Here is a 22475-nt window from a genome sequence, read left to right as displayed (position 1 = left end):
ACATATACAGACACAAGCAGACATATTCAAAGGCAAAGAGTTTGGGCAGAGATGTCAGTCGAGGCGGAAGTGCAGAGGCAAAGATGTTGTTGAATGACAGGTGAGGTATGAGTGGCGGCAACTTGAAATTAGCGGAGATTGAGGCCTGGTGGATAACGGGAAGAGAGAATATATTGAAGAGCAAGTTCCCATCTCCGGAGTTTGGACAGGTTGGTGTAAGTGGGAAGTATCCAGATAACCCGGACGGTGTAACACTGTGCCCAGATGTGCTGGCCGTGCACCAAGGCATGTTTAGCCACAGGGTGATCCTCATTACCGACAAACACTGTCTGCCTGTGTCCGTTCATGTGAATGGACAGTTTGTTGCTGGTCATTCCCACATAGAATGCGTCACAGTGTAGGCAAGTCAGTTGGTAAATCACGTGGGTGCTTTCACATGTGGCTCTGCCTTTGATCGTGTAAACCTTCCGGGTTACAGGACTGGAGTAGGTGGTGGTGGGAGGGTGCATGGGACAGGTTTTACACCGGGGGCGGTTACAAGGGTAGGAGCCAGAGGGTAGGGAAGGTGGTTTGGGGATTTCATAGGGATGAACTAAGAGGTTACGAAGGTTAGGTGGACGGCGGAAAGACACTCTTGGTGGAGTGGGGAGGATTTCATGATCCCTACCCTTTGACTCCTACTCCTGTCGCCATTTTGTCTTACTCCGCTCTCGAGCGCTCTGGCGGCAGAAACCTGAAGTGCGGCTTCAGCCGAACAAAACTTTATGAGTTTTTCTACGTATCTGTAGTGTGTCGTGACCATATGTCAATGAATGGAGCTACAGTGAATTTATGAAATCGCTTCAATCATTTGTAATAGCCCTGTACATTCCACGCATTCTGAGTCCTACATCATCTTTCACAGGTCTAAAGAGTTGTCAAATTCATCTGGAGGCACGAAGACTGAATCAATTCTGTGCCTCTTTAGGACCCGGCTAATCATTCCTGTTACTGAGTCACAGAATGGCAAAAACATAAGCTCCTTCATGACATCCTGAGAAGGTTTGTGATTACGGATCTTCAGCAAAATGGATTCTGAAATTTATTGGTTGTTGTAGCCGTCTTTAAGTTGCTTGGTCCTTTCGGTAGGTTTTCAGCATCTCAAATGCCTTCTCCTCAATGTACCAAGGCTCTCAGAATAAGTAAATCTCAGGTATTTTTGGAAGCATTTTATAATACCTAGAAACAGTAAGTCAATTAGATTGGTGGTACTGCTCTTTTGTAATATCCCCTCCCCCCCTTCTCTCTCTCTCTCTCTCTCTACTTATCCACCTATCTTAGTTCAACGTACATTGTAAGTAATGCTTTAAGTTCATTTCATGTCACATCTTTGTTTTCATGACTACTACATTCTACAGTCCAATTTAACATTTTTCTTCATGCTTTTTCTGATAAGAATGCATGCTCACCACCAACCTTTCACTAAAACGTTACTGTTTCTGTGCTATAAAAGCCTATTTTCAGTGTGTTATCCTCGTGGGACCTAAGAAATCTTGCTTTGTATCGAATTTCGCTTTCTGAAAATATTCATTCACTCGTTTATTCATAGACAATGGGCCTAGTATACATGCATTTATTCTGGAGTTTCCAAATCAGGTAAACAGATGCTAATACAAAGCAGAACAAATGACAAGTACAGACTACTAGGACTGGATGCACAGCAAATGAAATAAATGTAAGAGTAAACCTGGTGAGGTGTGGTTCTGGCATACTACATAAAAAAATATTCCATTTTGTCTGAAACAGTAATATATATATACAAACAGTATGCATTACCAGTTCTGAATTGTGGTAGTGGGACTTTGGTGGAAGCCTTTACCCAGCAGTGGATGGCCAATGAGCTAATAAATATTAGAGCCATATGAATTAGTGTTAATGGATGTTACTTTTAAGGAAGAAGCAACTGAAATCACTTAATAAAAGCAAATCTTCCAGTCTAGATTACACAACAGTCGGGTTCCCTGCAGAATATACATTTTTAGCAATCAACTGCTTGCTTGAAAAAATATCCATACCTAAAGACTGCAAAATTACACAGCTGTCACCAGCACACAATAATGTAATCTGTTGACTTGTAAATGTATATCACTGACATCCATCTGCCATAGGATTTTGTAGCATACACTGTAATTGAACACTGTGAAATACACTCCTGGAAATGGAAAAAAGAACACATTGACACCGGTGTGTCAGACCCACCATACTTGCTCCGGACACTGCGAGAGGGCTGTACAAGCAATGATCACACGCACGGCACAGCGGACACACCAGGAACCGCGGCGTTGGCCGTCGAATGGCGCTAGCTGCGCAGCATTTGTGCACCGCCGCCGTCAGTGTCAGCCAGTTTGCCGTAGCATACGGAGCTCCATCGCAGTCTTTAACACTGGTAGCATGCCGCGACAGCGTGGACGTGAACCGTATGTGCAGTTGACGGACTTTGAGCGAGAGCGTATAGTGGGCATGCGGGAGGCCGGGTGGACGTACCGCCGAATTGCTCAACACGTGGGGCGTGAGGTCTCCACAGTACATCGATGTTGTCGCCAGTGGTCGGCGAAAGGTGCACGTGCCCGTCGACCTGGGACCGGACCGCAGCGACGCACGGATGCACGCCAAGACCGTAGGATCCTACGCAGTGCCGTAGGGGACCGCACCGCCACTTCCCAGCAAATTAGGGACACTGTTGCTCCTGGGGTATCGGCAAGGACCATTCGCAACCGTCTCCATGAAGCTGGGCTACGTTCCCGCACACCGTTAGGCCGTCTTCCGCTCACGCCCCAACATCGTGCAGCCCGCCTCCAGTGGTGTCGCGACAGGCGTGAATGGAGGGACGAATGGAGACGTGTCGTCTTCAGCGATGAGAGTCGCTTCTGCCTTGGTGCCAATGATGGTCGTATGCGTGTTTGGCGCCGTGCAGGTGAGCGCCACAATCAGGACTGCATACGACCGAGGCACACAGGGCCAACACCGGCGATCTCCTACACTGGCCGTATACCACTGGTGATCGTCGAAGGGACACTGAATAGTGCACGGTACATCCAAACCGTCATCGAACCCATCGTTCTACCATTCCTAGACCGGCAAGGGAACTTGCTGTTCCAACAGGATAATGCACGTCCGCATGTATCCCGTGCCACCCAACGTGCTCTAGAAGGTGTAAGTCAACTACCCTGGTCAGCAAGATCTCCGGATCTGTCCCCCATTGAGCTTGTTTGGGACTGGATGAAGCGTCGTCTCACGCGGTCTGCACGTCCAGCACGAACGCTGGTCCAACTGAGGCGCCAGGTGGAAATGGCATGGCAAGCCGTTCCACAGGACTACATCCAGCATCTCTACGATCGTCTCCATGGGAGAATAGCAGCCTGCATTGCTGCGAAAGGTGGATATACACTGTACTAGTGCCGACATTGTGCATGCTCTGTTGCCTGTGTCTATGTGCCTGTGGTTCTGTCAGTGTGATCATGTGATGTATCTGACCCCAGGAATGTGTCAATAAAGTTTCCCCTTCCTGGGACAATGAATTCACGGTGTTCTTATTTCAATTTCCAGGAGTGTAATTTGGAGCGTCGTTATCAGGAGAAAGAAAACTGGCGTTCTACGGATCGGAGCGTGGAATGTCAGATCACTTAATCGGGCAGGTAGGTTAGAAAATTTAAAAAGGGAGATGGACAGATTAAAGTTGGATATAGTGGGAATTAGTGAAGTTCGGTGGCAGGAGGAACAAGACTTTTGGTCAGGTGATTACAGGGTTATAAATACAAAATCAAATAGGGGTAATGCAGGAGTGGGTTTAATAATGAATAAAAAAATAGGAGTGCGGGTTAGCTACTACAAACAGCATAGTGAACGCATTATTGTGGCCAAGATAGACACAAAGCCCATGCCTACTACAGTAGTACAAGTTTATATGCCAACTAGCTCTGCAGATGATGAAGAAATAGATGAAATGTATGACGAGATAAAAGAAATTATTCAGGTAGTGAAGGGAGACGAAAATTTAATAGTCATGGGTGACTGGAATTCGTCAGTAGGAAAAGGGAGAGAAGGAAACATAGTAGGTGAATATGGATTGGGGGGAAGGAATGAAAGAGGAAGCCGCCTTGTAGAATTTTGCACAGAGCATAACTTAATCATAGCTAACACTTGGTTCAAGAATCATGAAAGGAGGCTGTATACATGGAAGAAGCCTGGAGATACTGACAGGTTTCAGATAGATTATATAATGGTAAGACAGAGATTTAGGAACCAGGTTTTAAATTGTAAGACATTTCCTGGGGCAGATGTAGATTCTGACCACAACCTATTGGTTATGAACTGCAGATTGAAACTGAAGAAACTGCAAAAAGGTGGGAATTTAAGGAGATGGGACCTGGATAAACTGAAAGAACCAGAGGTTGTAGAGAGTTTCAGGGAGAGCATTAGGGAACAATTGACTGGAATGGGGGAAAGAAATACAATAGAAGAAGAATGGGTAGCTCTGAGGGATGAAGTGGTGAAGGCAGCAGAGGATCAAGTAGGTAAAAAGACGCGGGCTAATAGAAATCCTTGGGTAACAGAAGAAATATTGAATTTAATTGATGAAAGGAGAAAATATAAAAATGCAGTAAATGAAGCAGGCAAAAAGGAATACAAACGTCTCAAAAATGAAATCGACAGGAAGTGCAAAATGGCTAAGCAGGGATGGCTAGAGGACAAATGTAAGGATGTAGAGGCTTGTCTCACTAGGGGTAAGATAGATACTGCCTACAGGAAAATTAAAGAGACCTTTGGAGAGAAGAGAACCACTTGTATGAATATCAAGAGCTCAGATGGCAACCCAGTTCTAAGCAAAGAAGGGAAAGCAGAAAGGTGGAAGGAGTATATAGAGGGTTTATACAAGGGCGATGTACTTGAGGACAATATTATGGAAATGGAAGAGGATGTAGATGAAGATGAAATGGGAGATAAGATACTGCGTGAAGAGTTTGACAGAGCACTGAAAGACCTGAGTCAAAACAAGGCCCCGGGAGTAGACAACATTCCATTAGAACTACTGATGGCCTCGGGAGAGCCAGTCATGACAAAACTCTACCATCTGGTGAGCACGATGTATGAGACAGGCGAAATACCCTCAGACTTTAAGAAGAATATAATAATTCCAATCCCAAAGAAAGCAGGTGTTGACAGATGTGAAAGTTACCGAACTATCAGTTTAATAAGTCACAGCTGCAAAATACTAACGCGAATTCTTTACAGACGAATGGAAAAACTGGTAGAAGCCGACCTTGGGGAAGATCAGTTTGGATTCCGTAGAAATGTTGGAACACGTGAGGCAATACTGACCTTACGACTTATCTTGGAAGAAAGATTAAGAAAAGGCAAACCTACGTTTCTAGCATTTGTAGACTTAGAGAAAGCTTTTGACAATGTTGACTGGAATACTCTCTTTCAAATTCTGAAGGTGGCAGGGGTAAAATACAGGGAGCGAAAGGCTATTTACAATTTGTACAGAAACCAGATGGCAGTTATAAGAGTCGAGGGGCATGAAAGGGAAGCAGTGGTTGAGAAAGGAGTGAGACAGGGTTGTAGCCTCTCGCCGATGTTATTCAATCTGTATATTGAGCAGGCAGTAAAGGAAACAAAAGAAAAATTCGGAGTAGGTATTAAAATTCATGGAGAAGAAGTAAAAACTTTGAGGTTCGCCGATGACATTGTAATTCTGTCAGAGACAGCAAAGGACTTGGAAGAGCAGTTGAACGGAATGGACAGTGTCTTGAAACGAGGATATAAGATGAACATCAACAAAAGCAAAACGAGGATAATGGAATGTAGTCAAATTAAGTCGGGTGATGCTGAGGGAATTAGATTAGGAAATGAGACACTTAAAGTAGTAAAGGAATTTTGCTATTTAGGGAGTAAAATAACCGATGATGGTCGAAGTAGAGAGGATATAAAATGTAGACTGGCAATGGCAAGGAAAGCGTTTCTCAAGAAGAGAAATTTGTTAACATCGAATATAGATTTGGGTGTCAGGAAGTCGTTTCTGAAAGTATTTGTATGGAGTGTAGCCATGTATGGAAGTGAGACATGGACGATAACTAGTTTGGACAAGAAGAGAATAGAAGCTTTCGAAATGTGGTGCTACAGAAGAATGCTGAAGATAAGGTGGGTAGATCACGTAACTAATGAGGAGGTATTGAATAGGATTGGGGAAAAGAGAAGTTTGTGGCACAACTTGACTAGAAGAAGGGATCGGTTGGTGGGACATGTTCTGAGGCATCGAGGGATCACAAATTTAGCATTGGAGGGCAGCGTGGAGGGTAAAAATCGTAGAGGGAGACCAAGAGATCAATACACTAAGCAGATTCAGAAGGATGTAGGTTGCAGTAGGTACTGGGAGATGAAGAAGCTTGCACAGGATAGAGTAGCATGGAGAGCTGCATCAAACCAGTCTCAGGACTGAAGACCACAACAACAACAACAACATGATCTACTGACAGAGACAGCATGGTTTCAAAAAATCTCATTCTTGAGGAACATGCATGGCTCTTCATTCACACAAAGTAATGAGTTCTATTGACAGAAGATATCAAATTAGTTCCATGTATCTGGAGTTCCATGTTCTGGACACAGTTTCCACTTTAAAAAAATTGCATGCCTATGGAGTACTAGTGCAGTTGTGCAACTGGATTCAAGATTTTCTGTCAAAAGAGTCACAGATCATACCGAATGACATAAACTGAAATGTAACTGATATCTGGAATTCCCCAAGGAAGTGCTATAGGCCCTCTGCTGCTCCACAATCCAAGAAGCTCTATCAGATTGTTTATAAATGATGCTGTTGTTTATCATTAAGTAAACATATGATAAGATCAAAACAAATTGCAAAATTATCTAAATAAGACATCTATATGGTGCAAAAAGTGGCAATTAAATCTAAACAATAAAACATGTGAGGTTCTCCATATGACTGCTACAAATTTGTGTTAAATTTTGGTTGCATAATAAATAACACAAATTTAACCATTGTAAATCCACCTGAAGGCCTAGTAAATAAAATAACAAATTTTTAGAAGATGCAGGAAAAATCTACTGAAGTGGTGGGATATACTACACTTGTCCACCCCTTCTGGCACATTACTGTGTAGTATGGAATTCTTACCAGAGATAGCATTGATGGAAGACTTCAAAAAAGTTCAAAAAACGGACAGCTCACTTGTGTTATTGCAAAGTAGGGGAGAGTGTATCACAGATATGATAAGTGAGTTGGGATAGCAGTCACTAAAGCAAAGGGTTTTACATTGTGGTGAAATCTTTACACGAAATTTCAATCACAAACTTTCTTCTCTGAATGCCAAAATATTTTGTCAACTCCCACCTACCTAGGAAGAAATGACAGTCATAAAAAATAAGATAAATGAGAGCTCACAAAGAAAGATTTGGGAATTCATTTTCCTCGTGTGCTATTCGAGTCTGGAATGGTAGAGATATAGTATAAAAGTGGTTCTACAAACCCTCTGCCAAACACTTAAGTTTTAATGACAGAGTAATAATGTTACGCAAATGTACAATAAATCACAATTACATCCCTTCTGTTTTTACCTCTCAGAAAATAATACCACTGCCACCTTGCCACTGTCCGCTCCTCTGGGAGGCTTCCACTGGAGATGAATTTTGTGAAGGTCGACCCAAATCAGTTGCGCCAAGAAAACATTGACGCTATGTGCAACACGACTGAAGAGAGTCAGCATACGACTTACCATTATAGAGAGCGGCATCCTTACGCATATTGAAGACTGCAGTACATTCGTTTCTGTATCAACATTTAGCTGTGCTAAAAATGTGTTCCCAATGGATTCTGCACAATTTAACCAAAATTCAAAAACATGCTTGTGCCAAAAGATATAACAAAATGCTAAAAAAAATTAATACTGTAATAGGAAATGAATCTTTAACAGATTTGTATGATCGTGCATTACAAAACAAACCAAAACCAACACAAATGGTTTGCAGGCAGACCACTTCCAAGACAATGATCTCTCATTCCAGTGGTTACACTGGCCATGTCATAACCATTACTTTAGTGTATCAAAAAACAGTTAATACATGTATTTGATTGCTATAGATTATGGAGGAAATCAAGAAAAACAAACAAAAATAATAAATTAAAATTTGGTAATTTATTTTTATTCTGTCCATCTCAGTTGCATTAACATAACATTCAGCCCAGAAATGAACAGCTGTGAACCTACCATCCCATGGCAGCACGTCTCGAATAAGCAAATAAATAAAAAGCTCAATACTGTGTATGTTCTATAGAATCCTGTAGGACACACACACTATTGTGTTTTTCATTTATTGTTATGTTACTCTACTAAGTGGTGACAGAAGAATCAGTTAGCACAATCAAAAATGTCGCATCATTCCAGCTCTCACAATCGCATCATTCCAGCTCTCACATGTCACATTAATGTGGCACTGCCGGCATTAACCTGATTTACTTCCTAATGACTTCTTTTCATTCCCTTGTGGGAAATTTAAAAAAAAATGTAGAGAGAGATTTTCACCACATCAGGAAGCTGCCAAATCTTTTCAAAAGGTTGTCTTTAAGGTACAAACATTATCAGACTAGAAAAAAGGATATCTGAATTGTGTAAATTTTAAAGATGAGTGTTTCGAGGAACAGTAAGATAATTTCTACCAAAATACATTATTTTTAATTGATTCTGTAAAAATGTAAAAGGCAGTCCTTATATCTTATTTCCACCAACTTTGTCCCTACTCTGCTTACATCTCCCTATAAATTTTTTATCACAGTCTTCTATTTAGCTCCTTCCTCAGTTAACATTCATTTCTATTATTTTCTGTGTCAGATCTTATACTGATATAAGATGTCCCTGAATATAAGACGATCCCCCACTTTTTAAGAGGGTCCTTGAGAAAAATAGATTTTTAATGTGTTCTGACTAATCAAACCTGATTCACCGTCTTAAACTATCTACCAAAAAGTTAACATTATGCCTGTTCTAAACTAATGCAATTGTCTACATTTTGATAATACTAGGAGAAATAAAATAAATAAAAAGAAATGCTTTACATTAATCTTTGGACCATTTTCTTTTCTATCCTTCTTGCTTATTAACCCTGTAGTCCATGGTGTCACTATTTTTAATCTTAATCATAATCATAATCATCATCATCATCATCCTAACAGCACAGCTGTGAAATTTATATCTTCATCATCACAAATAATTGGCAGTTTCTTCTGAATATGTTGCTATTTCTGAGGTTGCTGCTATAGTGGGACCTGAGAACACGGTGTTTTTCTTTTTTTTTTTTCCAAATACATATCAGATTTCGCTTCTGTACTGACATGAGAATGTTACAACAATTCCAAACAAATCACCGCCCACTGCTCTCCCATTGGCTGTGTGGAAACAGCTGAAATGCCCCTTTCATTCCCGTCATATGTCACGGCAAGCATCAACAACACTGCAGCAAGAAATGCTTCAGTATGCCACCGGCCCCATCTAGACTTCTACCATCTCCTGCAGAAATGAATACTATTGTTGAGTATTTGTCCAATTTTTAAGTCAGTTTGATTCTGACTACAAGTGGATTCAGGCAAACTGCAGTTTAAACATGGTCGATGTTCATAAAAAGCCAAAGTATGTAGTATGTATGCCCATGGTTGGCAACATGACAACATTTGCTGCTCGCTCACTGCTCAGCTCCCCACAATCATGCTTGCTCTCAGCCAAGCTCATGTGTCTGTTCTGCTTCCAACCCTTTCTCATTGCTAAGCCTGAACAACTGTGAAAAACAGACTGCAACTGTGAAAAACAGACTGCAATATCTTCTAGTGTGCAGGTCATATCTAACAACACCAACTAATGCATACGTAAAAGATCACAAGTATGATTCCGTCCCATTCTTGAGCTTTCCCTTGTCCCACAATCTAGTGACATTTGTTGGTACTATCTCCACAACAGGTCTAGCCACTGCAATTTATTCTTGCGAAAACAATTACAGTCAGTTTACTATGATCTACTTACTTTGTTAGACATTTCATTCTGGATTAATTTTCCTTCTTATTCGAAACTACATGTCACCCTCATGTTTAATGCTGATTAAAAGCTGGTAACATTTTTACCTTGTGTTCTAATACATGAATAGCTACCGAATTTCTCATCTGCCATCCACTTTGTAAATCATCACAGCCTCTCATAACCAAATAAAATATTGGTCTGGGTTATGAATGAACTAATGGAGGACAACAGTTACGTTTTTGAATGTTACCTTTACTTAAAAAGCTGCATTAATGTTTGTATACAGTATCCATACATGTACGAGAATGTTTATCACAAACTTGTTCAAATACTACAAAAGTTTGTAAGATGACAGAATTTAATGCTATTTCCTCTTGTGTTTCACAAAATTGTCAAATTTTAACCACTGCTATAAGACTGTTGTATTGGTTAGTTCAATGTGAGTATCATTTGCCAAGCCCTTCCCTTCCGAATTCTTCAAAATACATCTGCATGATCTCAATAGCCAAAGCTTCATCTCTAAATGTAAGATGACCCCTATAAATGTAAGACTACTACATTACTAAACAATGAAAAAATGTTGACATCAGTAGCATTAGTTTAATCCGCGTAAGTCAATCATAGATTTCTCAAATTATGACTTTGGAAAAAAAACTTATCTTATAATTGGTACTTTCACCCATCTGATTTTGATTCCCATTTCATTTTTCCTTCTTTGATCTCCGTGTCTCCAATATCCCTTCCAAAATCCTCTGTCAGATGACCCTGGTGTTTGTTTGTAATTTTTGAGGCACTCTATTTAGCAGTGTTGTTCTTACTGCAGGATCCTACCCAAGTATCCACCTGGTCTTAAAACATTTGTCACACACACCCTTTCTTTCATCACATTTAAAGACCAAGAGAGCTCATATAAATGTTCTAGAGTTGTTCTCGATTTACATATCATGACTAGATCTTAATTCAGTTTAAGATATAAAACTGCTAATATTTTTAGTTTCCCAGTTGTGAATATTTCTCATTTTCCCTGTTATTTTATTGTATGCCCTTTTTCTATTTCTTTAATTTGTTTCTTATCGTAAAATTGGTTGTGTTTGAGGTCACAATTCATTTCTACTGCCTTTCTTAAACACGAAGTTTTCATGCTGTAAGTGCAGACCTTTATCATCACTATCTAATCAAAGTTTAAATCAAACATAGGAAACTCCAGGCTGGAATATCAACAATACTAGGAAATGGATAGATTTCTACTCACCATGAAGATGACATACTGAGCTGCAGACAGGCGCAACAAAACACAGTTACATATTTAACTCTCAGCCAAAGCCTTCATCAGGAAAGAACACACACACACACACACACACACACACACACACACACACACACACAAGCAAGTAAATCACACACATGACCACTGTCTCCAGCAGCTCTGACCGGAATGCAACTGTCATGTTGAATGAAGCAAGCAATCTGGAGAGGGGCTAGGAAGAGTAGCAGAATCTTCCCCGTCCCACTCCAAATTGCTGGTTTCATTCACCACGACAGTTGCACTCTGATCTGAGCTGCCAGAGATGGCGATCATGTGTGTGTAAGGTGTGATTGTTTGTGTTAGAGAGAGAGAGAGAGAAGGCCTTTGTCGAAAACTAAATGTGTACCCGTGTTTTCATTTTGCCTGTCTGTAACTCAACGAGTGACAACCTATCCTTTTCCAAATACTGTTAATCAAAATTTAATCCATGCATGTCACACTTCAGTGGAGAATATAAGGACAAGGCAACCACCCAACTATAGTAGAAAATCGGTGTGAACCATAGAAAGACATAACGGAAAATATTATTCACAGTGGCTTTCAAGTCTCTGCTCTGATTTTCTGGTAAATGTACACACATTCACATATGCAACCACACAGGAACCATATTTCTGTGCATAGTTTAAGACAGAACACCATATTACTAAACAAATAAGTGATCCAAACAGGAGACATAACACTCACATTTAGAGTTCTTTCCAGTTTACCAGAGGCTGTTGAGAAACAATAAAGCACTAGATCTTCACCAACACAATATATCCATTCACCACGTGGTGAGAGAGTAGCACACACAAAATCACCACCTTCACGCTTACCGCTGGAGAATGAACGCACAATCTGAAATAAAATTAACAACATGAACAGAGTATACACATTAGGAAGGCTATATATACAAAGTGACCAATAAGAATCACTTAATACAGGGTAAAAAAAAAAAAAATAAAAAGAAGTAAAATACACATTGAAATCACTATATAGCAACTGCATGCATGGGTAAGGTGAGTAGATCTCAGCCTGGTAGTGAAAAACTGATTAAAATGATTCGTTCTTTTGCACAATTATATGAAATTTCAAATGGAATCTGGTTTCTACCATCATCCACGGTCTTCAGCTCGTTTAACTGACAGTCTAGTTTTTGGAAAGTGCTTATAAATGAGCTCCTACTTCCTCTTATGATCTGAATATGGTGAGATATTGTCAAACTGGTAATTTCCATGTGGAATTTTATACAATTGTGCCTAACAAACTATTTTAAAAAGAATTTTATCAAACACAGCTGTCTACAACATGACTGAAATGTGATTTTTTGGCACAAACACAAAGACTGAGACATTTAGGTAACAAATGCATCTATTTTTTTATGTTGTCAACTGTTAGGTCAATCCACTTTTGAGCAGATTCCATTCTGAGTGTAGGTCAGGAAGTTCTGCAACATATGCACTTCCAGCTATCATAACCCATCATTGGACTCAAAAATATGTGTAAACCACAAATTCTTTTAGCCCATTTAGGGAGTAAAGGTAACAACTCATCGAATAGTTGAGGTGTTGAGTCATTAATACTACATCGTGCCAGCAGTGCACGTTACTGGTGAGAGGGGTTGTGTCACTCCACTTCCCATTACCAAATTTCTTTTGTTGTAAGAGGTGGAAGTCACTGTGTGCATTTTCCCAACAATTCATACTTCAAATTTCTTAGTTTTGTTATAATTCTATCTTTCTACACAATAAGACAGATCCCTTTTGCACGTCAGAAAAAATTGGTTATAATCTTTACAGCACTTAAAATACATTCCATTTTAGTGTAAGACCATCAGCTTCCAATCCACATGCTTGTTGTTTTGTTTCTGGCATGAAGCAACAGAAACACGTCATTCACAATGATAAATCAATGCATCACACCAAAAAAGAATTACCACATTTATGTTTAAAAACAACTATCCATGTTCTAAGTGTTAAGAATCAATGTGAAGAACATTTACAATATTCTTTAGCTGTGGACAATTTTCCACTGTCCTAAATAAGAAAATTTATGAATGCACAGTACTGCAGTATATTTAGACAAAACATAAAAAACTAATTTTAACAAGCACATAAAAACTATATATTTGGAGATCAAGTTGAAACTTCACTTAAATTATTGTGCAACATTTACCAACAAAAATACAACGAATTTTCATTGATATCAATGCCATCTCTGTACCACATTAAGTACCTTACACCTCACCCTTTTATTCATAGCTCCTCATAATCTTAATTGCATTTGTTCTACATATTTTTCTTTCACCTGTTTTCTTCAGTTTTAACAGGTGAGTTAACAATGACAATTTACAACATGATTTAATGGCCTTCTCAATTTGTTCTGGAAATGGTCCCCTTAAGTACATGACTTATGTCAACAACATACAAGGAGCTGTGGGTCGAAGACCTACATGTAATATATTAATCCAGTCAATTTAAAGAAGGAAGGGAACTAAAGGTTCAATGTCACGCTGATGACAGCCATTACAGACATTATGTGCTGAACTGAGAAAGGAAATTGGCCACATCCTTTTCAAACATACATTCTTGGGATTCTACTAGAGAGATTTAGGGAAACCGCATAAAATCTAATCTATACAGTTGAACAAGGATTTGAACCATTATGTGAGGTATTGGTGAGAGTGGAGTAAATACTGAACAGTGGAGAACTGAGGCACTCTATATGTTGATCTTTCAGAAAGAAAAATAACCATTCACATGCCACAGTTACACCAAAAATTATTTATTATCTTGAAACTGGTTCTTTATCACAAAATGAATACAAGCACATACACTTTTTCTTAGTGCACTAAGCCTAACAATCCGCGTTTCTACTTCTGACAACAATAGCTTTTGGTATGATGTTAGTCATGAGAATAATGTGCAAACTACATGTGCTCCACACCTCAAAAAACCGAAGAGCACTTAAGGCACAGATACCTTACATATGAGGGTCCAGCGTTCTGTCAGCATAATACACTACTAAAATGTCACTGATAATAATGTTAAAGGAGCTAAAATATACTGAAAAGAAGTTGGTTATTCACCATACAGTTCTGCACATTTAATGAATCTTAAAACATAACATTTGATACATTTACATACAGTAAACAAGTCATAATAATTTATGTAGAAATGAAAAGTTATGGGCTCATTGGCTACCTTTTCAAAGAAATAGCACCTTCAAGATATTACAATAACTGTAAAAAGAGCTTATGTTTGCCTTACAACATAGCAATCATAACACATACATCCTTAAAAGTGGTTGTTCACCAGTGAACTGCCTAGACTTCAGAAAAATCAGTCCCTATTTAAAATATATACATTCTGAATAGTTAGCAACAATTAAGTGTCATGACTTTCCATAAACAGACCATCAGGTTGGGAATAAAAAGATTATAAGCTATTATGTCTAATTAATCTGGGTAAGTGTTTCAAAAGCAATTTGTACATTCATCTGCAGTAGCATAGATCATTGTATCAATGCAGTCATTTCTGTGATTGTTACTATTAAGAGTCAGACTGTAGTTTCAAAGAGAGAGCAACCTATGATAGAGGAAATCTGATAACTTCATACCTGTCCTTGCATGTTCATGATGACAACAGTATTTGATCGATTGCATACAACAAAATGTTCAGGGTTTTTGGGTAAGAGGTGTATGCTGTTAACTGTTATGTCAGCTGCTCCCAGTGATTTAAAGGTTGCTGTGCACTCAGTTGATTTTGTGCTCCATACCTTCACTGTACCATCAGATGATGCACTATAATATATAAACAAAACAACTGTTTAAGAAACACTACTGCATTTTTTTCTAATTTAAAGTCTGTAACAAGCAATCCATATTACTGCAGAGATATACACTTCATGAGTAATTCATACAGTGTGAAAACAGCACTGAGAATATTACATAGAATTTTCACTAAAACTGCTAATTATTTTTCTGCAAAAGCAATACCACTTAATATACAGAAAATGAGTAAATAAAACGCTATGTGATACAGGACATAACATTAAAGAATGGTTAAGGTGAATCAGTTACCGTATTTACTCGAATCTAAGCCGCACTCGAATCTAAGCCACACCTGAAAAATGAGACTCGAAATAAAGGAAAAAAAAAATCCCGAATCTAAGCCGCACCTGAAATTTGAGACTCGAAATTCAAGAGGAGAGAAAAGTTTTAGGCCGCACATCCAAATCGAAACAAAGTTGGTCCATTGTAGTATGAGACAATTTGGATCGAATGAATGACCATACAGCTGCAGTAGTTTGGTTCGAGTCGTAAGCTTAGCAGTTAAGCTTTACCCCGTAGCCATTGCTATGCGTCAGGCGCTCCGTCCGTATTTATACGGTGCCCTTCCTTTTTCACGTGCTTCGTCTGGTTTGAATCGATTGCTTATTTTGCTTTGATCTGATAAGTGCCGTTTTCTTTGTTATAGGTGTTTGCGTCACTCTTAAGCTGAAAATGCATTACTGCACTGTGTCAAGCATTGTTTGTCGCATTCTGATAGTGCGTGTTTACGGCCTGTCGCGGGTCGCGGCATGGCTTGCTTTTGTGCGCGCTAGCGCCGCTTACAACTAAAAAAAGAGAGAGAGAGAGAGAGAGAGAGAGAGAGAGAATGAGAGAGAGAGAGGAATCGTCTCATTAGCGAAACAATGGCAAGAGATTGCTATTTGTTGTTACTTACACTGCTGCTTTCTTTGATAATGATCAACAAGAATCAAATAATAGACTGCGTATGATAGAACATGTTCTGAACGAGAGTTACGCGAAAATTTTTCTCTGTTTGAAAATCTTTGCGGCCGCTTCTTTATTACATCAAATTCTGCACAGAAATTAGAGTCATCTTAGATTTAAAAATCTAGTCACTTGCCGTGCTTCATTTGTGACTGTATCACTATTAGGCATAAGAATAATACGAATATAAACATGACACGATACGTATATTCTTCCGCGTTTGCTGTTGTCTCACTCTAGTTTCGTAGTTTATTAGGCAGACAGGATTTAAATGAGATAGCAGCAAACACAAAAGAATACATGGCAAAATGTTTATATTCGTATTATTCTTATGGTGAAGAGAATACTGTATGTGATTCAAATTTCATCAGGTTCCTATTAGCAACCATTTCTTCTCACAGATAGGAAAAAATTCAGAACGTAGAGTTGGCCATATTGACAAATATCCCAAACAGTCTTGCCAGTCAGATTTTCGTAGTGCACTGAAATTGTGCTACATTCGAAGATGAACAATACGGAATTTGTATTTACTTCGTTGGATAATGTATGAAAATGCAGTGGTCGAAACTCGCGGCGGAGAAAAAAAGCTCGTCTTCCACTTTTTTTTTTAAATTTATTTACTGACGCAGAGGTTTTGGCGCCAGTATTTATCTTTGAGCCTACAAAGCATGCCTGCGTAGCGCTACATATATTCGACGGCAGAAGTTAGTTGTGACGGCACGTACCAACATTATTCATAACTTCCGCTTGCTTTGCACTCGATTCTAAGCCGCAGGCGGTTTTTTGGATTACGAAAACCGGAAAAAAAGTGCGGCTTAGATTCGAGTAAATACGGTAGTTCAATTTCTCTATTATATATGCTAATAACAGCTAGAAACATTTTAGGTTGCTTTCAATTCTCAATTTCAAAAACTCTTACTCTGTACATTATTGAAAATGAAACTGCCTGAAAACTTACTCTTTGTATTTCCATTCATCAGTATCATAGAAGATAAAATTTTGTGGAAGTTCTTCACTTACACACTAAGTAACTGGAAACAAATGTTCTACAATAATGTTGGTAACAACTTCAACTCAGTAGTAACATGCATAAATATACGAAGTCAGACAAATCAAAATGAAAATCAAGTGCCAATAACAGGTCACATTCTACCAGGGGAGAAAGCTGACCACTGACACCACTAAAGGAATGACAATGGCATAGGCTACTTGACCCACATGTGTATGAAGGGACCTACTTCCCAAAACAGGGAGAAAAGCTACTACATTGGGACAAAGAAGCCATATGAGTAGATAAATATATTAAAAATAACACTACGGAAGTTAAGAAATTGTAAAACACAGTTAGTAACAAGGTAAGCCAAATTTTACACAAATAACCCAGTCCATTTTCTGTGTCTAAGTAATTGGCAATAAAGTACAAATTAAATAAAATTTGCATGCATAAGGGGTCACACACAAGAGAAAAACAAAGATTACATTCACAGTGAAAGGTGTAATCAATAATTCTGAATATAACAAATTGCAATTTATAGCTGATGAAGGCGTTCCACAGAGCGACAATCAGAATAGGACAACTACAAGTCATATACATAACAGTAAGATTGAACAAAGCAATACTAACATGGGCAACAATAACTGGATGATGAACAGCCTCTATAGCCAGTGAAGAAAATGTTTCAGCACATAATCTCATCCATGTCTTAATACACATACAGCTGATGACATACCTCAGAATTCCAATATAAGTCACGGATCAGTATATATGTTACAATCCTCAACCAGTTGCAGTACTGTAAAGTGCGCAAAGTCCGAGACAAAATACTTCAAACAAGAGCAGAAATAGAGATTCTGTTCATATTGCAAATATTTTCTTATATAGTAGAATGTCAATGGGTGAAACGTGATACAAGCCCTATGAACCATATGATCAAAAAACGGAAAATCCAGAATGAAATAAAAGTATGAATATTAAGATAGACTACTACTATTAAACATGCATTTCTGCTATCCAATGCCTCCTTTAATGGTGACTAACAATCTATCCTAGTTTCATATAGAACCATATAATCAGTAAAAAAATGTATTACTTTTATAAACTAAATGATATATTCCACATCATTGCAATATATTGTGAATATGATCTATAGGACACCCTAAAAACAGTTACTCAAGTCACAGCAGACTTCTTGTTATGTCTCGAACACAATGGTCTTCATTCACTCCCCCTGAGTCATCAATATCATAATTCAGTGCAGTCATAACAAAATACCTATCACTTCTTGTTATACAAGGCCGTACTAAAACGATGCACTTAGCAAAACAATACTACACTTATTGATGTAGCATCTAACACCTGTTCAACTTCAATATTATATACAGACAAGAAAACAAAATTTATGACAGCCAACAGTATACCTACATTTGTTTACATCCTCTACTAGAAATCGGGTATGGGATGTATAGCAAATACAAACCACAGATGTTTACAGACAAGCAACGAAACAAGATCAAAAAGAAACAAGATGGAAAAATCCAATTTATTAAAAAAGTAAATGACATATGATTGCAAGGTGGTGGTGGTGGTGGTGGTGGTGGTGGTGGTGGTGGGAGGGGGGAGCAGGCAATGCTTGCCACATCTGCTGGCTAACCACATGTGCCACTTTGGTCATGTCAAATATCAAGCTTCACAGAAATCTCGGTCTCCATTGCCCGGTACAGATTTGGCGATTCTATGTTTTCCAATCTGGGGCTGGTGAGTACTGCCAATACTCTGTAACTGCAGGTAATGTGCAAGCTTCAGCAATTATAGTGTGGTATGGTAGTGGAATGTTATGTGTCATACTGCCTGAGTACCATGATGGTACAAACTTCTGTTAGACTAAAAACTACACATCACGGTATGCAATGTGGTGATGGGGTGGCTGGCTGCTGAGACAGAATGGAAGTTAGCAGGCAACCTCTGGGGAACCTGCCCCATTCCATTTGTACAGGGCTATTACAAATGATTGAAGCGATTTCATAAATTCACTGTAGCTCCATTCATTGACATATGGTCACGACACACTACAGATACGTAGAAAAACTCATAAAGTTTTGTTCGGCTGAAGCCGCACTTCAGGTTTCTGCCGCCAGAGCGCTCGAGAGCGCAGTGAGACAAAATGGCGACAGGAGCCGAGAAAGCGTATGTCGTGCTTGAAATGCACTCACATCAGTCAGTCATAACAGTGCAACGACACTTCACGACGAAGTTCAACAAAGATTCACCACCTGCTAACTCCATTCGGCGATGGTATGCGCAGTTTAAAGCTTCTGGATGCCTCTGCAAGGGGAAATCAACGGGTCGGCCTGCAGTGAGCGAAGAAACGATTGAACACGTGTATCTGGACATGCTGGAAAATTGGCTCATGCCACAACTGGAGACCGACAGCGCCGACTTCATCTTTCAACAGGATGGTGCTCCACCGCACTTCCATCATGGTGTTCCGCATTTCTTAAACAGGAGATTGGAAAACCGATGGATCGGTCGTGGTGGAGATCACGATCAGCAATTCATGTCATGGCCTCCACACTCTCCCGACTTAACCCCATGCGATTTCTTTCTGTGGGGTTATGTGAAAGATTCATTGTTTAAACCTCCTCTACCAAGAAACGTGCCAGAACTGCGAGCTCGCATCAACGATGCTTTCGAACTCATTAATGGGGACATGCTGCGCCGAGTGTGGGAGGAACTTGATTATCGGCTTGATGTCTGCCGAATCTCTAAAGGGGCACATATCGAACATTTGTGAATGCCTAAAAAAACTTTTTGAGTTTTTGTATGTGTGTGCAAAGCATTGTGAAAATATCTCAAATAATAAAGTTATTGTAGAGCTGTGAAATCGCTTCAATCATTTGTAATAACCCTGTATACTGCTTACCCGGCCAATGAAGGCTCTGTCTGGGTGGACACTGGAGGCTCTGTCTAGATGTATTTCTTGTTCTCATACCTGCTCACGGGATGTTCATGGATCCCATTACACACAATAAAAACACTTCCTGCCGTTTGAGTGGACCGTTAGGTACTACTTAATACCCAATTCATTAAGAGAAGTCATAAGTTTATACCACCTGAAAACACATTGTGTAAGATGTAAGAAGATGATAACGGGACAACTCAACTACCGTGATGTGTTTTGCTAATTATAAAGTGAAGAGGGTACATTGGAAAGCTTGTCACCTTTCTACGTTTAGAAGCCCTTATATTCCTTATCAGGAAACCTCAAGGAAGTGAAATGCCTCTAAAGTGGAATACTGATAGTAGAGACTACTACTTAACATCAAGCAACACTGCTGCAAACTGCAAAACAACTTGATGAGTACTAAGTCATGAAGGGGCTCAGTAACACCTTACATTTTAGCACAGATTCCCTGACTTGTAGCAGTATAATAGACTTAATTAAAAGAAAAATGGGAGATCGAGGCAGTGAAATTTGTAAATGTCATCATGGGGGAAAAAAAAAAATCAACGGTGGAACTGCAGAGAACAGCTAAATTTGTTATTTTGACTTTAAATATGTCTTTTCTTTCTGAATGGTTTATCTGTTTCGGAGTCCAGCCCTAGACAGTAAACACATTAAGAAGTTTTCCTCCTAAGCTGTTGTTGACAGGTATTCACTTTATTACACCTTGCACGACTGGCTAATTCTGGCCTTACAGGTCATTACCAAGAGCAGTGGATGTCAATGTATTGTTCAATTACCTGTTATTGTTCAACATATTGAAATCAACTGCACTTGAAAATGCATTTTAAGGCTAAATTTGGCCAATCATGTAAACTGTAATAAAGTAAACACTTGTCAAGAACAGCCCAGGAGGAAAATTTCAAAGTATCTTCTAACAAAGATACGGCTGTGGTACACCCCATGAGGAAATCATCATTTCAGGTGTTCAATATACCAACATTTTGGATTCACTACGCCATTATGTAAAGATCGGGCAACTTGCAAAACATGGACCAAAGCTGCCCATGACCTTGGCATCACATGCACATCTCTGCTGTCATGAGTTATAATTTTGGCGGAAGCCTTGCTCTTTGAAGGTGAGATTGTCCCATTTACTTTGGAAAGAAATCTCAGCAAATCAATGTAAACAAACTAATGATGTACAGCAAAGTAAAAAAGATGTTTAAGGCAACAACCACCTATTTTTAATTCCCAGTACATAAATTTAATGTGTTTGTCTGCCTGTGGCATCGCAGCTCCCAAATGAAAGGCCCGATTGTAATCCAGTTTTTTTTTTAAATTTTTTTTTAAAGCTGGTTCAATCAGGATGGTTCTTGGCTATGTTCCATGAAAGTTTGTTCAGTCAATCAAACTTCATCAGCTGAATTGAGTACAAATGTTTTCCACCAGTGAGCCCCGTTAATATATGCTAAATAACATAAGAGCAACATCATCAAGTTATGTAGTACCAGATTGTAGAGCTCAGAAAGATCTAAAGAAAAGTCCATGGGAACATATGTTCATTTTCATGATTGACCATCAATGATGATTTTTGCCTTTTGAAATTGCCCACTTCAGCAGCTACAAAGCAGAAAATGGGAGGTTGTGACTCAAAATAAAATATAAACATATGCTCTTGCAGATGTTTCTGTAATTCTTTTTAAGGTCTACAATTCAGTACTATATCAAATGATTTTGCCCTAATAGTTACGGCAGCCTATTGCACGAGATCGCATGGCAGCTGACTTTCTTCCAACTTGATTTAGAATAATCACCATTGCTTATTGCTTATGTTATTTAAATTAGCTAAATATATACTAAATTAATATCTGGGTGAATTAATAAAACAAACATCACACAAGTTTCAATGGTAAAATACAATTATAATGTTTAATGTGTTTTAATTATTAACAGTAGCTGCAAGTGAGAATCGCAAAAGTATTCTAAATATAGAAATATTTTTTAAATAATGAAGTATGACACTCAGTACATAATTAGAGTACTGAAGAACTGTTTCTCAGTCTTTGCAATTCTGCTAAAACCAATCTGTCGGATGGATTATTAAACAGTTTCCTCTGATTGAATTTACAAATAGCAACAACCTACAAGCTTTGTAAGCAACTTAAGGTCACATAATTTTGCCCTTCTACAAAAGTACTTTTGCCTAAATAAATTATAGATTTTTCCACAGTGGTCCCTTGCAACTTAAGGACAGTAACAGACCCAACTTACAATTATCAGAAACATTATTTGTTTTATGTTGCCATACTCTCTAAGACCTTGAAATGTCAAGACTTCGGGGCCTTCCTGGAATCTATTCATTTTTGTCTTTAAGGCTCCCCCCAATCAATTTGTCATTGAATTCC

At 38.9% G+C, this 22475-nt stretch overlaps 1 protein-coding gene across 1 annotated transcript in view; it reads right to left on the bottom strand.

The window, feature by feature from the left end:
* Positions 1-22475, bottom strand: part of LOC126092214 (WD40 repeat-containing protein SMU1) — a 114381-nt gene that overhangs the window by 3761 nt on the left and 88145 nt on the right. Inside the window, exons 9-10 of the mRNA XM_049907710.1 lie at positions 14968-15151; positions 12055-12207 (exon numbers count right to left, since the gene is read on the bottom strand). Of these exons, the coding sequence (XP_049763667.1) occupies positions 12055-12207; positions 14968-15151 (337 nt within the window). The remainder of the gene's footprint in view (positions 1-12054; positions 12208-14967; positions 15152-22475) is intronic.

The sequence above is a fragment of the Schistocerca cancellata genome, chromosome 7, assembly GCF_023864275.1.
Source record: "Schistocerca cancellata isolate TAMUIC-IGC-003103 chromosome 7, iqSchCanc2.1, whole genome shotgun sequence".
Classification (NCBI taxonomy): domain Eukaryota; kingdom Metazoa; phylum Arthropoda; class Insecta; order Orthoptera; family Acrididae; genus Schistocerca; species Schistocerca cancellata.
Note: the sequence above shows the minus strand (reverse complement) of the source record. Positions and strands in the feature narration are given on the sequence as shown.